This window comes from Xenopus tropicalis, chromosome 2 (assembly GCF_000004195.4).
Source record: "Xenopus tropicalis strain Nigerian chromosome 2, UCB_Xtro_10.0, whole genome shotgun sequence".
Classification (NCBI taxonomy): domain Eukaryota; kingdom Metazoa; phylum Chordata; class Amphibia; order Anura; family Pipidae; genus Xenopus; species Xenopus tropicalis.
Window position 1 is genome coordinate 31,217,475 of NC_030678.2, and position 19,017 is coordinate 31,236,491.

The following is a 19,017-nucleotide window of genomic DNA, read 5'->3' on the forward strand; positions in this document are numbered from 1 at the left end:
GTGGAGAAGCGGCTTTTCAAGCCACTTCTTCACTCCCCGCTCGTTCCCCAGCCTCCAGACAATAGTCAGAGGTGGGGAACGAGTGGCCCCTGGGTCGCGATCGCCCAGGGGCCCCATAGGAAATGTCAGGACACGCTGTCTATGCGTGCCTGACATTTCCTGCTCTCCCTTCCCTCCCCCCTGGCCCCCCCTTCTCATACTCACAGATCGGCGTCGCAGGAAGAAGCTGCAGCGGCTCCTGGGTCCTTCCTCCCACCTTCAGACGATCTCTGTGCCTGCTTGTCCCAGGTAAGTGTAAAAAAAACACATACACACACATAATACACTAATACACACTTATACTCACACTTACACACAAACACATACATTTTGGGTAGTTGGTGGGTTTCACACATTCAGAACACTTACACATACTTACCGTATATACTCGAGTATAAGCCGATCCTAATATAAGCCGAGGTACCTAATTTTAGCTAAGAAAACTGGAAAAACTTATTGACTAAAAAAAGTAAATACAAATAAAATAACATTAATTGAGGCATCAGTGGGGTATATGTTTTTCAATATTTATTTAAAAAAACCCCAGTAAACTAGCTCTGAAAGCGGAGAAGAGGATCACAAAAACAATATGAGTACTACCCCACGCCCATTGCACATTGGCAAACTGGCAGCAGACCCAGTCCCAGAGGGATGTAAGGGGAAATAAGTATTGTTTAGTGGGAGCGAGACAGGGCACTTGAGGGTCTGGTTGCAGGTGGCCTAATTTGCACACAAAGGAGAGAGGGTGCTAATCTGGAGGGACCCATGGCACCCGACTCGAGTATAAGCCGAGGGTGACTTTTTCAGCACATTTTGGGTGCTGAAAAACTAGGCTTATACTCGAGTATATACAGTACTTGCACACTCACTTGCACACTTACACACATGCACAAAAAACACATTTTACCATGTGTACACACTCACTTACACACTTATGTAATTTTGTATTTTTTTTTTATTTTTTATCGCATCGTTTTTATTCTTGCCTGAAAAAAATGTTTCATTGCCTTTGCGGATAGCGTATTCGCTAACCGCACTGCGCGATACCTTTTGTGTATTATTTTGGTGTTTCTACTAAATTTTTTGCGATTTTGGTGCATTTTTAGTTATTTCGTTGCATCTTTAGCCATTTTATAGCATTTTCAGTTATGCATAGTTGTTGTTCGCTTGACTTTGTCTGTAAAACTTATTTGCCCTAGCCAAAATACTCAAACTGTTATTCTGACCACAAATATTATTAGGCAAAAAAAAAAAAATGATTTTAGTGATTTGTTTTTTATTTTTATCAATTATATTGCATTTCACATTGTTTTTTTATTACTTGTCTTTGCACATGGATATTTTGTCTGCTGTATTTCAATTTGGCATCCTGTTCAGTAGACCCCTGACGTTCACAGAGTGTTTTATGTTGGTACGTTACTAAATGTGGGGGTACATAATGGGGCAACATGCAAGCTTCGTGACGATTTTCAGAAATGTCACATAAACCGTTCTGTTTAGCATAGCTTTGTAGTTTGGTAGTTTGCAGTAGAAAGTTTTATTTACCCATTTTTGTTTTGTCAGAATGTGACACATACCGGGTGCAAAAACTGCATGAGCCGGAGTGTCTTATGTGAAAATTCATATGCACTATTTGGAGTGTCTTATGTGAAAATTCATATGCACTATTTTTATTTGGGTGCCCCTGTACGGCACGCAGTTTGGCCAATATATGCATATAGGGCATCAAACTGTTCAGTAGGCCCCTGGCGTTCATATTTAGAAAGTTTTATGTTGATACGTTACAAAATGTGGGGGTACATAAATGAGGTAACATGCAAGCTTTGTGACGATTTTCAGAAATGTCATAAAAACCGTTCTGTTTAGCATAGCTTTGTAGTTTGGTAGTTTGCAGTAGAAAGTTGTATTTGCCCATTTTTGTTTTGTCAGAATGTGTACTTTCGGAAAATGTATGGTTTTCTAGGGTCTCGGTACTGTTAGGGGGTCTTATGGCACATAATGCACATGCCGGTAGCTTATATTGCAGCGTATACACTTTGTATGCACTAACTTCCTTTTGGGGTCTCTAAATGCCAGATACATTAGTGATCCTATGCACAATGGGCATCAAACTGTTCAGCGGACCCTTGGCTTTCATATTTAGGGTGTGTTCTTTTGGTACCTAATGTTATGTGGGAGATAAGGTGCTTGAAAGTGGAAGATGTGATGTGATTTTTAGGTATTTCGTCAAAACTGGCAATTTTGGGAAAGCATTGCGACTCAGTAGTTTGGAATAGAAAGACATGGGTACCAATTTTGAATTTGTCTGAATGTGTACTTTCCACAAATATATGGTTTTGGGGGGTCAATGTATTTTTTTGTGTTTTTATCCCACAGAAAATGCAGTAAATGTGTTGAATTTTCAGTAGCTAAAGAGACCTCTGGGGCAATTTCTATGCACTAACTTCCTTATGGGGTCTCTAAATGCCAGATACATTAGTGATCCTATGCACAATGGGCATCAAACTGTTCAGCGGACCCTTGGCTTTCATATTTAGGGTGTGTTCTTTTGGTACCTAATGTTATGTGGGAGATAAGGTGCTTGAAAGTGGAAGCTTTGAGGTGATTTTTTAGAATTTTCATAATTTTTTATAGAAAATGCTAAATTCAGTAAAGCATTGCCGTTTGGTACTTAGGAGTAGGAAGACATAGTTACCCATTTCGGATTCATCAGAATGTGTACTTTTCAAAAATGTATGGTTTCCTGGGGTAAACCTAATGTTCCAGGATTTTTGGCTTTGGAATGTAAAGTATGCCGTATTCTGCTGTAATGCTTTGAAAATTTAGTAATTTACTGCTGGGAGTTTTTGATCTATAGAAGTCAGAAATCTCAATAAAACTATACATATCAGGTATTGGCACGTTCGGGAGACATAAGGCTTTCCAAATCAGTTGAATTTTTGTCCATAAAATAAAATATGTTTCTGGTAGAAATCCTTATATCATGAAAAATAGCATTTTTTTCTTTTTTTTTTTGTATTTCAAGCTCTAAATCTTGTTCCAGAAGTGGAAATACACAAAAACTCAGGTAGATTTGGAAATCTCAGGTTCTCCTGAAAAAAACAATATATAGTTTGCCTACCTAAACTTAACCCTGCCCCCAGTAAAAGCCCCTATATTGAGAGAGCACAGAATGTTTACAAAACGTCTGGCACTGGGGGGAACTGAAATGACTAATTTGGCTGGCACTTAAAGGGTTAATCCACGGATCCCATATTTTCCTAAAGGCATCATAGCGCTCTGAAGCAATGCTAGTGAGACGCACTATTGCTAAATAAGTATATAATAATTATCTAATAAATTTATAAGAAAATATATTCTTAATTAGTGAACGCTTTTATTATTCCCACCTGCAATGCTTTTATGTAACATTGCTTCAGCCGGGGATTTCTGTAATAGGCCTGTAACACTAGTAATCATAATATAAATCCTGGTCCAAAACCTGGTCGCATTTGGACAATGCTACCAAAGGTATTCTGTATTTTAATGACTTCTATCATTAAAATGTTCTGTAGTAGCAGAACATTTCACTATTGAAGGGGGTCATGGAGAGCCACCATCTTTGTTTTGTGGGCCAAGGTGCACCAACTGCAAAAAACATGGAGTTAGCACTATTTGCCTGCCTGGTACAGACTTTTTATGGCACTACAATTGGGCTCTAGTGAAGACCTACTCTTATTTGCCACTATTGACAATATTACTATTTATTTTCTAATTTTGGCATGTTATACAACAACTGGGGAGATACCCTTTACCTTTTCAAAATGACAATACAGTTAATGGCTTTGAGGGGTCGAGTAAATATGTACTTTTGTTGAGAGACCTTTTTTTATATATTGAGCAAGGAACAATGCCTTCTTGAGATGGCCTGTATGGATGTTGTCCCTTTCTGATATTTTTGGGCATTTCTGTGCACGTAAAAAAGGTAATACATTCTTACAAAATGCTATTGAGTTCTCTATTAAGTGCTGGTTTAATATTATAGAGAATTGGTCGCCTTACTGTTTGCTTCAAATGGCACAGGGGAAAGTTCAAGGCAGAACGCACAGTGTACTTGCGCCCTTGTTATTGTTTCTGAAATGACTTTACCTCGGCAGCTTGAAGGTATTATCTTTCTGTTGCTTGAATATTATTACAGATTCCCTTTGGAAATCAAGTATTTTGTTTAGTTTTTCGTATTGCTTGTTTAGATGAGTTGTCTGTATGTCAGCCTCTTCAGCAACACAACCAATAGGGAATTTTAACCAAAATTATATTTATATTTTTTCAAATATTTGTATTCAAAGTCCTCAGTTCAGTGTTGAGTACCTAATCATTAAACTTGCAAGCCGAGCACTGGAATAATAGTTCAAACACGAATTAGAGATGAGGTTTGTGTATCCATTCCGTAGCCGGCCGACTGTGTCATAGCTATTTTTTTTTTTCCTTCACTCCATCAATGTTCCTTTTGTTTGTACACATTTCTTGCCTGAACTTTTATTTTTATGCCAAGACATTAAAGTGAGTTATTCCATTATTAATTGAAAGCAGCCACCCATTTCTTCTCAAACACGTCTACATTCTTAGGGCTTCAAAGGTCTGGCGCTGTTCATCGTCAATAGATTATTATGACTAGCACAGTATGGTCTTGGAATTGTAGTCTGGTTACCTGTGGTTTTATTGTTCACTGGGATTTTAGGAAGGAAATACCGGCCGAGACTGACTGTGGTCTACACGTCTTCCTACCACCTCAAGTATTAGAACTTTACCCAGCAAACTAAAACCCTTGACTAAACAAGAGCCATCAGCATGCTAAACACAACAAATTAGACAGAAACCAATGAGCAACCACTTTTATTGGTTTAGGAATATTTAGTATGTTGCTACAGCATTTTACTGGGGAAATAGCCAGCAACTACAAAGATCCTAGTTAGGAGCAATGGCATGTGGGACACTTTGGCCACATCTCATTGTAGTGGAGATCAAAATACCTATGGAGCATCTCACATTGCTTCCATTGACATCCCTTGGTAGTGCAGAGGGTAGCTCTAAATGCAAGATTATCGTCAGAAAATGTGCCATTTTGTTCCAAGATTAGAATTGTACTGGGTAACCCGCTAAACATCCCCTTGATCTTTCTTTTGTGGGCAATATTTTTGCAACCCAGCGTGCACACTGGGGTGTGATGTTTGTGCAATTAAATAATTCCCTAAAAACGTACCAATTTCGATCTTTTGTGTGACCATTGCTGAATCGCCAGGTATGGAGGTAGAAACAATAGGAATTCTACCTCCTTCTGCCAATTCAGCCCTGAACGTACATTTTGCTTGGGCACCTTCAGTTGCGCCCAATCAAAATCTTCCATTATCGGTCGCCTCGTTGAGCTCTGCCATACACGCTCCAAATATCGTACGAAACGAGATTTCGTACAATATCATCGGTTCATGTATGGCCAGCTTAAGTGTATAGCCTTGCATACCTACCCTGTATAGGGATGAAATCAGAACTGTGCTTGGTCTACTACAGGAAAGTCTGTAATTGGCTAAGGGCCAGTTAACAAATTGGTGGGGCTCATTTATCAACATTAGGCAAATATGCACCTGAGCAGTAACCCTTAGCTTATCAGTAATTAGCTTTTTTTTCAGTCATCTGCAGGTAGAATAATGAAGGCGAATGTTTGGTTGCCATGGGTTACTGCCCAAATTGAAAATTTGGCCAGCGTTAAATAAATCCCTTCCCCCCAATAAATGGGACACAAGGGCAGTGATGTAAGGACAAGGTGCAGGAGCACAAATTGCAGCCTCTCCTTTCATGGCTTTATTGAACAAGTTGTCAACAGCGTAGGGCCATTTAATGCCGGCTGCTTACTATAACAAGATTTGTATTGGGCATAAGCAGCCTGTTATTGGTGTAGTGACAGCAGCTTCTGTTTGTGCCAGAATAACAATAGGTGTAAGGAGCCAAGTTATAATTGTATAAGGTGAAATTGCTTTCCATCCAAAAACTGTATATAATATACAGTAGCTCCTCTGTTTGGAGTAGGTAATTAAACTGGAGACAAAGCCTTATATTATGTGAGTTATTTAGCTGGTTTCAGCTTGATGAATCCAGCAGTAATACGGTTTTGGATGCTAATATCTCTCAGATCAATATTGTCTTGGAAGTAGTACCTCATGAAAATAACTCATTTGGTGTTGGCATTGATTCACTGAAAGATAAAAATGACATCATGTTTTAGACCATTATTTACTTATTGGCCCTTAATGCATTTTCGGGAAATGTACTTCAGTGCTACTTTCTTCATCTCGAAACAACATTTTTTACATTTGCAGTATTATTAGGGAGAATATTAGTTACTATTTTAAAGCATGTTTTAGTAACTTGGAGAAAACAGTACAAATCCATGCCTCTTATACCGTTAATGCAGGGGTGGCCAGACTCTTTCATTCCACGGTCGACTAATGTCGGGGAATGCGGAAGTGCGGCGTGAATGCGTATGTACGCGACGCAGCATATGTATGTATTCACGCAGCACTTCCGCATCCCCGTCTTCATTGCAGTCCACCAGTGATCCACGGGGGATCGACTGGTGGACCACCATCGACGTATTGGCCACCCCCGCCTTAATGGTACTGCACTGGGCAAATCCATAATAAAGAATGATCTTTGTTGGAGCCCTTGTAGACTTGGCTGTAACAAGCAATGACACTTTGCAGCTGCAAGGGCAAACAAGGTTTTCAGCTAGAATATGCTATTGAGTTTTGGTCTCCAGTGCTCAAACTGAATATTATTGAATTAGTGAGGGTCTAAAAAAGGGCAAGGAAGCTAATAAAGGAAATGAAAAGCCTCCGTGATGAAGAAAGACTGGCCAAGTTGATTTGTTTATGCTGGAGAAGATGCATTTAAGGGAACATACGGTAACTATGTATAAATACGAAAGGGGATCATGTAATTACTCAAATGCTTTACTTACCAGTAGGTAGTATACATGAGGGCAACTATTCTGGTTAGAAAAAAGGCGGTTCCATATAAATGTTTTTTTAACAGTGACAGCTGTGATGTTGTGGAATTCTGTTCTTGAACCAGTTGTACTGGCTAATACATTAGATAGCTTTAAGAAGGGGCTGGATAGGTTCTTAGCAAGTGAGGGAATACAGGGTTATGGGAGATAGCTCTCAGTACAAGTGAGGGAATACAGGGGTAGGGGAGATAGCCCTCAGTACAAGTGAGGGAATACAGGGTTATGGGAGATAGCTCTCAGTACAAGTGAGGGAATACAGGGTTATGGGAGATAGCTCTCAGTACAAGTGAGGGAATACAGGGGTAGGGGAGATAGCTCTCAGTACAAGTGAGGGAATACAGGGGTATGGGAGATAGCTCTCAGTACAAGTGAGGGAATACAGGGGTAGGGGGGATAGCTCTCAGTACAAGTGAGGGAATACAGGGGTATGGGGGGATAGCTCTCAGTACAAGTGAGGGAATACAGGGGTAGGGGGATAGCTCTCAGTACAAGTGAGGGAATACAGGGGTAGGGGAGATAGCTCTTAGTACAAGTGAGGGAATACAGGGTTATGGGAGATAGCTCTCAGTACAAGTGAGGGAATACAGGGTTATGGGAGATAGCTCACAGCACAAGTTGATCCAGGGACTGGTCCGATTGCCATCTTGGAATCAGGAAGGAATTTTTTCCCCTTTGAGGCTATTTAGAGAGGCAGGTTTCATGTAGACATTAAAGGTTAAGATTGATAGACATGTCTTTTTTTTAACCTTAGTTACTATGTTATTTCTCGGGCTGCTTGTATTTCTTCTTAAAAATGTTTCTATGCAGTTAACTACAGTCTAGAAGAAGTACTCCTGTGCTGCTTCACTCAGGGCTAATTTAACGAACATGTGTTTCTTTATGGTTTTACAGCACAATACACATTTCCTTTCCTGTACAAATGCAACAAAAACATTAATAAAAATAGATTCTTTAAAAATAAGCTGCTGAGCCATGACAGAGAAAGCTCCACAATGTTGCACTGTGGGTAGAACATATAATTAGATGTCTCTCTACTTAAAGCAGATCGTTAATCAATGTTTTCTCACTCCTTTTGTGTGCCGAATCGATTCACTTATTATAGGCCTGCTGATCAATAGAAGACATTTATCATATTTTAAAACTGTTGCTTTTCTTAAGAGTATCACTGTAGAGAATTGTGATTCCTTCGAGAAGAAGACTTTAATATAGGAATGATCTATTTCATGTTCTCCTCATTCAGCTTCAAATTTAGCTGGTTAAAATGATTGAAGTTGTAACAGTAATGGCGCAAAGTAGCTTCTTACTATATCTAGGGGCTCTGTTTCATTAGGGGAACTTCAGTTTAATGTATAACTTAGAGTAATGGAGTTCCAGGATGCCAACAATTTATATATAACCAAAAAAATGAAACGGCAGGAGAATTTTACTCCAAACAGAAAATAAGCATTAATGATAACCAATCATTTTTTCCTTCTGCTCTTTGTTTATTGGGTTCTGCCGCAAACAGAGGCAAAGCCAGTTAAAGGAGAAGGAAAGGTAAAAACTAAGTAAGCTTTATCAGAAAGGTCTGTAAATACAGCCATAAGCACTTACAGTAATGCTGCAGTCCTCTATCAAAAGAAACATAGGATGTCTTGTCTCCATTTTTCTAAACATGTTGTTCAGGTGTCTGACTTACTCTCTCAGATACATCCTTAATTCCCGTGGCCAGAGTCTGTGCAGTCCTCTCCTCTCTCCCCTCTCCTGCTCCTCCTTCCATAAGAATGCCAAGAACTCTCTCCCCCCTCCCTTAGGAATGTGTGATCTCACCTATAACGGCTAGAACTGGAGCTGGAAGCTATTTAAAATGGCAGCTGCTGTCCTAATCAAACGGAGAAAGCTTCTAGGGCTGTTTACTCAGGTATGGCAATGCTTTCTGCAGAATAAATATATTGTTCTAGGCGGCAATAATGCGGCGAATTGGCAGTAGAATGCCAAAATGACTTTCCTTCTCCTTTAAGCACCTCTAAACTAGTGTTAACGTGTTGCAGAACGTAGTCTCTGCTGTTTGTGGCACATGGGGCTGATTTATCAGAATGTGAGATTGTGAGTTCACCACAGAAAAATTCAACTACTTTCTATTTATTCTTATGGGATTGTTAGAAGCATATTTATAAAATGGTGAACTCTAACTTTCACCTGTTGATAAATACACTTCATATACAAGATAAATACAAATCATATAAAATTCACATCGGAGTGAAACGAAAATGGGGGGATGTTTCCTGTGGTAAACGCTAATAAGTTAGTTAGTAAAGGCAAATTTTACACGGAGAGCATAAGTCTCCCATGATAGATCTCTGCTACCACAGGCGACTAACTCAGCCTAATCTCACATTTTACAATATCTGCCCCATAATGTCTTTTATCCACATCATATATTGTATAATCTGTGTCACATTATACATATAAGCAATAACGCTTACATTTTTTAATCAATTTGGTAAGAGTCCTGTCATGGTGGTGTCGTCTAAGCTGAGCTAAAATAACAAATAGGGGGCCTGTAAAGCACTTAGGCGATTTTTTTAGGCGATACCAGATGGGTATTTTGCTCCTTGCTTACATTTTTAAATGTGGCAGTTCCATGTTTTCTCTGCTTGGATTAATGTTATTAATTACAGACAGCTTATTTGGTTTAAATTTGTAGAGTGACACACTGTATATAAATTCCTATTACCGTAAGAGTTACTAGAGCTGATGAAGCCATTGCTAGCTGTTCTTTTTTTAAGGCAAACAATTGGTTACTTCACCCCTATGTTGAGACAATTGCAATATCGTAGAAAACAGAGCAGACAAAATGAGAGAACAAAAATAATGGTCACTAATATACTACCAGGAAAGTATTACACCCCACATATAATTAAAAATCAGTACAAATTAAGATCCAAAATCCTTTAGCAATAATTTAAAAAAAACAAAACAATATATAATTATTAGTCTAATCATATTGCCATAACTTTCATGCACAAAATGTATCTTTAGATACAGAGCAAATTATAGGTAATTTCATTGGTATTATTTGTTCTGTATATAAGTTTAAAGTCTTTATGTGATATATGTGGTAGTTATGAAAGGGCAAACATAGTTACACACGTTAAGCTATATGCATTCTATGGGAATGAGGGGTATTAGGGATAAGACACATGAAGCTACTTGTAGCAGCTACAAAATAAGTATTATTTATAATTACTTATAATTGTTTATAGATGTGTTTTGGGAGAGCCAATTATAGAGAGAGATATTTTTTGGCCACGGGTTTCCTTGTACTCCCTGTATCAAACAGTACAGTGATTGGTCTTAAATACCCAAGTGATTATTAACACGGTGCTTGCATTTTGCAATATGGACTTTTGGTGTTGCACATGTCAAAATTGTATGTACAAATGTTTCTATACCGAATATACACTAAGGGGGGTGGCTTGAGTGGGCTATTGGGTATTTAAGACCATTCACCAGGTGTGTAACCAGCAAAAGTGGAAAACACATTGGGCAGGGCAATGGAAAATCATTAGGAGACAAATATTCCACGTGTCTCGCACAGCATAGCAGCTCTCTCGTTCCTGTGCATGTCTCTAATACTGTTCTATGTTCTGTACACAAACTGCAGTACTGAAAAAAAATCATTATTTTTTCATACGAGCCATATTTTGTGTTCTCTTTGCATGGAGATTGCCTGATAAATAGAATGCTATTAACAAATCCACATTGCAGAGATTTCTTTTGTAAATTCCATTTGTCTTTCTATTTGCAGTTACTGATGAACTCCTTCTCGGGTAAGTAGCATGTAGCTGATTTCCTATACAAATCCCTGATTGTTACAGAGGAAATGGTCAAACTCTTCCTTGTCACTTACCTGAGAGTAGTGACCAACTCACAGTAAATGTCACGGTACAGGGCTGATAAGTAATTCATTCAGATTCACATTACTGCATCAGAATGTAATAATCAGCCCTGTAGCATTATCTTGTATGACAAGTGCATTTACCCCAAAGCTTCTCAGTAGCTGCCCAGAGCACACTATTTTGCAGTGCAGCAGTAAAGAGAGACCGCAGTTTCTCTGAGCACAACTCAGGAGGCTGAGGGGAACATGGGAAGGCAAGGAAATGGCTTGCCTGATGTGAATTATATTCTTTATCCATGATGGTTTGTGTCTTACATGTTGTTGGTTTTTTTTTTTTTTTCTAGATTAAAGTTCATCTTTGGGCCTACGGCACTGTACGCGCTGGATTTAGTTGATCAGCGTTCAGTGAGCCATGTGACAAGTCCAAGTGGAAGGTCAACGTTCCAGGTTATCCAGCTTATTTGTGTTCCTATATATTATAATGACTACAAATGACTACTGTTCTGGTTTGTTGAGAATATATGGTTTGGTCATCCTAAATACACTGAAGTACTTCCTTACAGTGGCTTGCAAAAGTATTCGGCCCCCTTGAACTTTTCCACATTTTTTCACATTACAGCCACAAACATGAATCAATTTTATTGGAATTCCATGTGAAAGACCAATACAAAGTGGTGTACACGTGAGAAGTGGAACGAAAATCATACATGATTCCAAACATTTTTTACAAATAAATAACTGCAAAGTGGGATGTGCCTAATAATTCAGCACCTTTGGTCTGAGTGCAGTCAGTTGCCCATAGACATTGCCTGATGAGTGCTAATGACTAAATAGAGTGCACCTGTGTGTAATCTAATGTCAGTACAAATACAGCTTCTCTGTGACGGCCTCAGAGGTTGTCTAAGAGAATATTGGGAGCAACAACACCATGAAGTCCAAAGAACACACCAGACAGGTCAGGGATAATGGTATTGAGAAATTTAAAGCAGGCTTAGGCTACAAAAAGATTTCCAAAGCCTTGAACATCCCACGGAGCACTGTTCAAGCGATCATTCAGAAATGGAAGAAGTATGGCACAACTATAAACCTACCAAGACAAGGCCGTCCACCTAAACTCACAGGCCGAACAAGGAGAGCGCTGATCAGAAATGCAGCCAAGAGGCCCATGGTGACTCTGGGGGAGCTGCAGAGATCTACAGCTCAGGTGGGGGAATCTGTCCATAGGGCAACTATTAGTCGTGCACTGCACAAAGTTGGCCTTTATGGAAGAGCGGCAAGAAGAAAGCCATTGTTAACAGAAAACCATAAGAAGTCCCGTTTGCAGTTTGCCACAAGCCATGTGGGGGACACAGCAAACATGTGGAAGAAGGTGCTCTGGTCAGATGAGACCAAAATGGAACTTTTTGGCCAAAATGCAAAACGCTATGTGTGGCGGAAAACTAACACTGCACATCACTCTGAACACACCATCCCCACTGTCAAATATGGTGGTGGCAGCATCATGCTCTGGGGGTGCTTCTCTTCAGCAGGGACAGGGAAGCTGGTCAGAGTTGATAGGAAGATGGATGGAGCCAAATACAGGGCAATCTTGGAAGAAAACCTCTTGGAGTCTGCAAAAGACTTGAGACTGGGGCGGAGGTTCACCTTCCAGCAGGACAACGACCCTAAACATAAAGCCAGGGCAACAATGGAATGGTTTAAAACAAAACATATCCATGTGTTAGAATGGCCTAGTCAAAGTCCAGATCTAAATCCAATCGAGAATCTGTGGCAAGATCTGAAAACTGCTGTTCACAAACGCTGTCCATCTAATCTTGACTGAGCTGGAGCTGTTTTGCAAAGCAGAATGGGCAAGGATTTCAGTCTCTAGATGTGCAAAGCTGGTAGAGACATACCCTAAAAGACTGGCAGCTGTAATTGCAGCAAAAGGGGGTTCTACAAAGTATTGACTCAGGGGGCTGAATAATTACGCACACCCCACTTTGCACACCCCAGTTTTGCATGTATGATTTTCGTTCCACTTCTCACGTGTACACCACTTTGTATTGGTCTTTCACGTGGCATTCCAATAAAATTGATTCATGTTTGTGGCTGTAATGTGACAAAATGTGGAAAAGTTCAAGGGAGCCACTGTATCAGGTCTCCATATAATAGAGCCCAAACCTATACTGGCTCTTCCCATCATTCAGAAAGTGCGGAAATATAGCAATAACGTTCCGGTAGTGTTCTCTTTAAACAAATAACCATTTGACTGATTTGCTTTTTTCTTTGTAATAACCAAAGAATATCTTAGACTTCTAAGCTAGCATGCACCATGCATCCATGATGGCAAAAAAATAATTTTGGGATTGTTATTAGTAGCCTTGAAACACTCTTCTTCATGTTACAGAAAGTCATCTTAACTGCAACCCCTTAGGCCCAAACTTTCTGGATAGAAGTTCCCATACCTGTAACTCATGAAAGAGTTGACGTAATTAATCGCAAACTCATTATAGTTTAAATGCATTCACATATTTCCATGCCCCTTCTGTGAAAGAGGGATTTTTCCCAGCCGGAACATCCTGGAGATGGGAATTAGGAGGGCAATGTAGTCATTCAGCTTTGCTAATTTTGAAACCGTTTTGGAAGGTGTGAAGGTTCTTAAAATAAAGGTGACATTTACGTGACAAGTAATACAAATGGTGGGATAAATCAACTGGTGGTTCTTGGATCCTTGCCAGTCTCTGGCTAAACAAGAAAGGACCCTGTTTATAGATGGTCATGAAACACACCAAGAAGGCATGAAGCCCCTCCTTTTTTTCCATCAGGTTTTGTTAATGTATACTCAAGCACACTGTGCGTGTCAAAATTTCATTTTCTTTACTGCATTGCTATTGCTAATTCTCTACATCTCCTGTACTTAAAGCCAAACCTGAACACTCAATTATTTAATACGTTTGCAGTGTTCCACCAGTGTGATAACCCATAGAAACCAGCCAGACGTTTGCTTTTATAATAATACACTTCACTAGATCTATCCAAATGGATCGGTTACTCTGTATTACTTGGTCATTACTGTAAGCTCCTTAGCTGAAGATGTGTGAGGGGAAAAATGGGCGCAAGGTGAAAGCTGCTATTTGTTTTAGGAAAATGTGATGGTACAGGTATAGGACCTGTTATCCAGAATGCTCGGGACCAAGGGTATTCCAGATAAGGGGTCTTTCCGTAATTTGGATCTCCACACCTTAAGTCTACAAAAAAATCAATAAAACATTAATTAAACCCAACAGGATTGTTTTGCACCCAATAAGGATTATTTATATCTTAGTTGGGATCAATTACACGGTACAGTTTTATTATTACAGAGAAAAAGGAAATCAGTTTTAAAATTCTGAATTATTTGATTAAAATGGAGTCTATGGGAGACAGGCTTTCCGTAATTCGGAGCTTTCTGGATAACGGGTTTCCGGATAAGGGGTCCGATACCTGTACTGGCGAACGGAGGGAATTATGCAATGCAAATGGTTTGGGTGGGGGAAATGTGTCCAACTTATATACATGCTAGGATAATGTAGGGTTTACATGTCCTTTAATCATAAATAATTTTTATTTTGTAGTATTTATATAGCGCTAACACTAACAATTCTGCAGCACTTTACAAACACTTTACATATTCTCGTGCGATATGGCCAGCTTTAGGCTATCATTCTTGCAAAAGGTGATGTATGTCTGTAAATAATGTTACAAAGATATTAAAAAGTGCATATATTGACCTTTAAACAGAAAGCATGGCATTCCCTGGCAAATGTGTTTGTTTTAATCAAAATGAGCATCTATCACAATGTTTACGAGCCCCAAAGCAACCATTTAGAATGAACAAATCTGAACTGGATCACAGCTGATGCTTCTTACCAGGTAATCCTTTAGCATAAAGTATTAAAGTATTTGTCCAACCTGGCCCCTGCCAAATATTAAGACATATTAGTCACACACAAGGTTAGCAGGATGGACCAAGAAGTTGGATGACTTGATGGAAGTATGGGCCCATGCAGTTCCAGACTACCCAGTGACCACATGTATATGCTGAAAAGGCCTTCAGTTGGTCCACTTCTCATCATTTGACTGGTTAACAAATGATCAGCCAGATCACTAGGACAGGGCCTATTTGCTGTAATTTTTTTATCCCTGGTATGTTTTGATTGAGAGTTTGTTAAAGGCTCAGGCATGCTCCGTCCTATTCTCAGTGCAAAGGAGATTAGCGGAAAGTAAAAATGCTGCCAGAAATGAACAGCTTAAATATTTTATCTTGAGCATGAAATTGTTACATTATAACATTTTGTTTTGTATCTGTAATGGATTCCAGCTATGGTTGGTAAAACTCTGGACTTTTTACTCCTCACCTTTGTAGTGTGAGAGACTATAGTAGGTGTCTTGAGAAAAACAAATGCATAACACTTTGTAAGTATGCCTATTCTTATTACACTGCATATATGGAGAGGTCTATATATAGTCACCGTGTCTGGTATCAGTACTGCGTCATTGGCATAAGGTAAGAAAGCACAGAGTGATGTGCTAAATACTTCTCAAAATACTTTGGCTAGATACAACCCCCTCTATGTAAAAGAAAACTATTGTGGGAAAACATGGGTTTTTTTTGGAATGCACCCGTTAATAGAGCTTCTCCAGCAGAATCTTTCATTGAAATCCACAAACAGATTTATATTTTATTTTGAAATTTCACATGGTGCTAGCCATATTCTTCATTTCCCAACATGCCACAGCCATGTGACCTGTGCTCTGACAGTGACTACTCCTGAGCTGCAAGTTGGAGTGATATCCCCCCAGCAGCTGATCAGCAGAACAATGGGATGGGAGCAAGATAGCAGCTCCCAGTAGATATCAGAATAGCACTCAATAGTAAGAAATCCAAGTCCGGCTTGGGACTCCTCCAGTTACATGGGAGTAGGAGAAACAATAGGTTACCTGAAAGCAGTTCTAATGTGTAGCGCTTCTGAAAGCTCAGGCACAAGGCACTGAGATGGCGTCTACACACCAATATTACAATTTAAAAAAATACATTTGTTGGTTCAAGAATAAATGATAATTTTAAATGGTAGCATGAATTATGCTATTATTGCTATGTAAAAAGTGTAATTTAGAAATAAAAAGTACATCATTCCTTTTAAAGTGTCCCTGACACAATTCCTTAACCTGCATTATTCTTATCCTCAGCTAATATAACCTGCACAAATGAACCAGTCTGAAACCCGATGATGGAGGGCCTTTCTCTCCTTCACTAGGGGAAAGACTGAGCCTAATTTGATTGACATGCAGGCAGCAGTCATGACTATAACGCAATACAGGGAGGCCTGTGCTGATGGAACATCAGTCGGGTAAGGCAGTGCCTTAGTTATGAAGAGTGTACCCCCTCCCAAAAAGGTTGGGTCATTTGCAAATAACAGGCTCACTTAGAATCATGTATTTTTCTTCATATTTAATCAAGTTGGACAGGATTCACCCTTTCTGGATTCTGAATCCTAATTTGCATATGCATATGAGCATAATTAATAGGGGAAATGTGCATCCAAAAAAAACCCAAACAAAGGGCAATATATGTAAGCACATAATGACACCTGGGTTTAGATTCAGTTTAGCCAAGCGCCTGGGTTCAGCCAAATTCTGCCAAAAATTTCATAAACCAAATCTGCGATTCTGTGCATCCCTAATATTGAAAACATAAAAAGAACTTAAAACTTAAATAAAAAAAATAAAAAAAAAATCAAAAACTAAAAAGGGCAGTTTAGGTAATTATAGATTAGATTCAGTGGTTAAGGAATGGTGTCGGGGTCACTTTGAAGCAAACATAATGCAACAATTTTGTGAAGGGTACTGTAAAACAACATTATACACAAATATAGGGTTACAGGTTACGCACAGCTTTTCTCTCCCTGTGTCTGAATTAGCAGTCATTTGTGTTCTTAATTAGCAGATCAGCTCCCCCCTTTGCTATAGCAGTAACGTCCAACAACGGGTGTGTTGCTTGTCTGTGAGTGCGTGCCCATTATGTGCCTATAAAGCCTAGTGAGATAACAGCAGCCTATTGACTTACATTAATATGAAAAACTTTACAGCAAAACATTACTCCCCTGACAGTGATGTGTGTGCTGCTGTTCCAATGTGTTATTGATTCAACTAATGTGATTGTTTAGCTTATCTATTAGCTATGTCATTTTTGTATCAACTGTTTAATGCAGGGAATACTGTTTATGTATAGACACACAGGAGTCTTAAAGAGGTAGTTCACCTTACGTTAACTTTAGTGTTATTAGTAGAATTATTATATATTAGAATGTCCTGTTCTTAACGGCTTTTCAGTTGGTTTTCAGGTTTTATATTCTCCTATTCATATTTCTGTCTCTTATTAAAGCTTTTATAGAGTGAGAGTTTGTCTATAACAGACAGATATTTGTTTGCAACTCAACCTACTTACAATCACTTACCTGATACTGTAAGTATCAGGTAAGTAAGTTACTGATATGCAATCCTGGGGCCCATGTTATGCAGTCAAATGCCCGACATTTTTGTTAAAGTTTGGTTTTCGCTCTACTGCAAATGCGCAGCCAGTGCAAAGAAAGTAGATGGAAGAGGATCACTCGCCTGCATGTACTCTGGGCCGGTGGGGTTTTTTTTGCTAACAGGAGCACCATCCCAGGGTATCGGGTAAGTGAATACATTAACTGGGGGTGCCCCAGAAGCCAAAAAACTGTAAGGTTACAGTTATTTTTTGTAACTTTCTTTTCTACTTAGGCCCTCTCCTATTCATATAATGGTCTCTCATCCAAACCACTCTCTGGTTGCTAAGGTAACTCGGACCCTAGCAACCAAAGAACTGCTGAAACTTCAGACTGGCGAGCTCGTGAACTCAAAACGAAATAACTAAAAAATCTACAAATAATAAAAAATGAAGACCAATTGCAGATTGTCTAAGAATATTACTCTACAGATCATACTAACAGTTAACTCAAAGGTGAACAACCCCTTTAATAACAGTAGCAATCCTTCATTTATATTATTCAGTGGAGTGTTCTATAAATTATACAGCATTTTGGGTGCTGGAAATGTTTTTGCCTCTTTGGAACACCACTTTATGTAGAACTCTGCAAACTTCAAAACAAACAAAGGCCAGAAATTCCAAACATCTGAATAAGATGCATCCCTCCCTGCCTGGTCGTCATTTCTTCTTTGACTACATTTCTTTTAAAACATTTTTTCTCCTTCCACTATTAATGTAGCATCTTTTGATCTTCTAGCTGACCTGCCTCAGCCATTAGAGACTTGCTGCCCTGGAATCTCACATCTGGCACATTAAGAAGTGAAACTTTCTTCTCCAAAAATAAGAATGTTTTTAGTGTTAGTAGGATATCTAAATATATGACATTTTCCCATGGACTTTGACCCAACCATTTCAGTGGTTTTGTTGTTGCAGATATTACAGAAATCTAATTTATTTGTATATTAGTAAAGTAGTTCATTATGAAAAGCCTTACTTATTCAGCAATACTTTATATCTTCTTGCTGACTTTATAACTAGCATGCCCACACATACTTGTTATGTTTTTAGAAACTCATTGTCACACATCATGTATCACTGTGGCTCAGTTAGTTTTGTTTTTCTTTTTGTTTGGGACCACATTTAATTGATTTTCAAGTTTTGCTTTATCTAAAACCTTTCTCTTCTCCTTCCTAGTATAACCAAAGGAGTAAGGTGTGGGTTTTTCTAGGGGGTCAGGTATACTATATGGTTAAACATATGTGGACATCCCTTCTAATTATTGAAATTGGCTACTTAAGCCACACCCATCATTCCAGACACCGGTGCCACTGCATTAAACAATGACATTCTTGACTAATCTGCAGTCCCTGCTTTGTGGTAACCTTTCCTGTTTCAGCATACCAACAACCCTGTGCACAGTGAAGGTCCACATAGAATTGGTTTGCAGTGATTGGAGTGGGAGGAATTTGACTGACCTGCAAAGAGCACTTTCAAATTTACCTGACAATAACCACAATCCAAATGAAC

The 19,017-nt window shown here is 39.1% G+C and overlaps 1 protein-coding gene across 1 annotated transcript in view; it reads left to right on the plus strand.

Annotated features, from left to right (window-relative positions):
• zswim7 (zinc finger, SWIM-type containing 7) overlaps positions 1-19,017 on the plus strand; it is a 47,222-nt gene that overhangs the window by 8,714 nt on the left and 19,491 nt on the right. The window contains exons 3-4 of the mRNA XM_004911686.4: positions 10,869-10,890; positions 11,303-11,405. Coding sequence (XP_004911743.1) covers positions 10,869-10,890; positions 11,303-11,405 — 125 coding nt within the window. The remainder of the gene's footprint in view (positions 1-10,868; positions 10,891-11,302; positions 11,406-19,017) is intronic.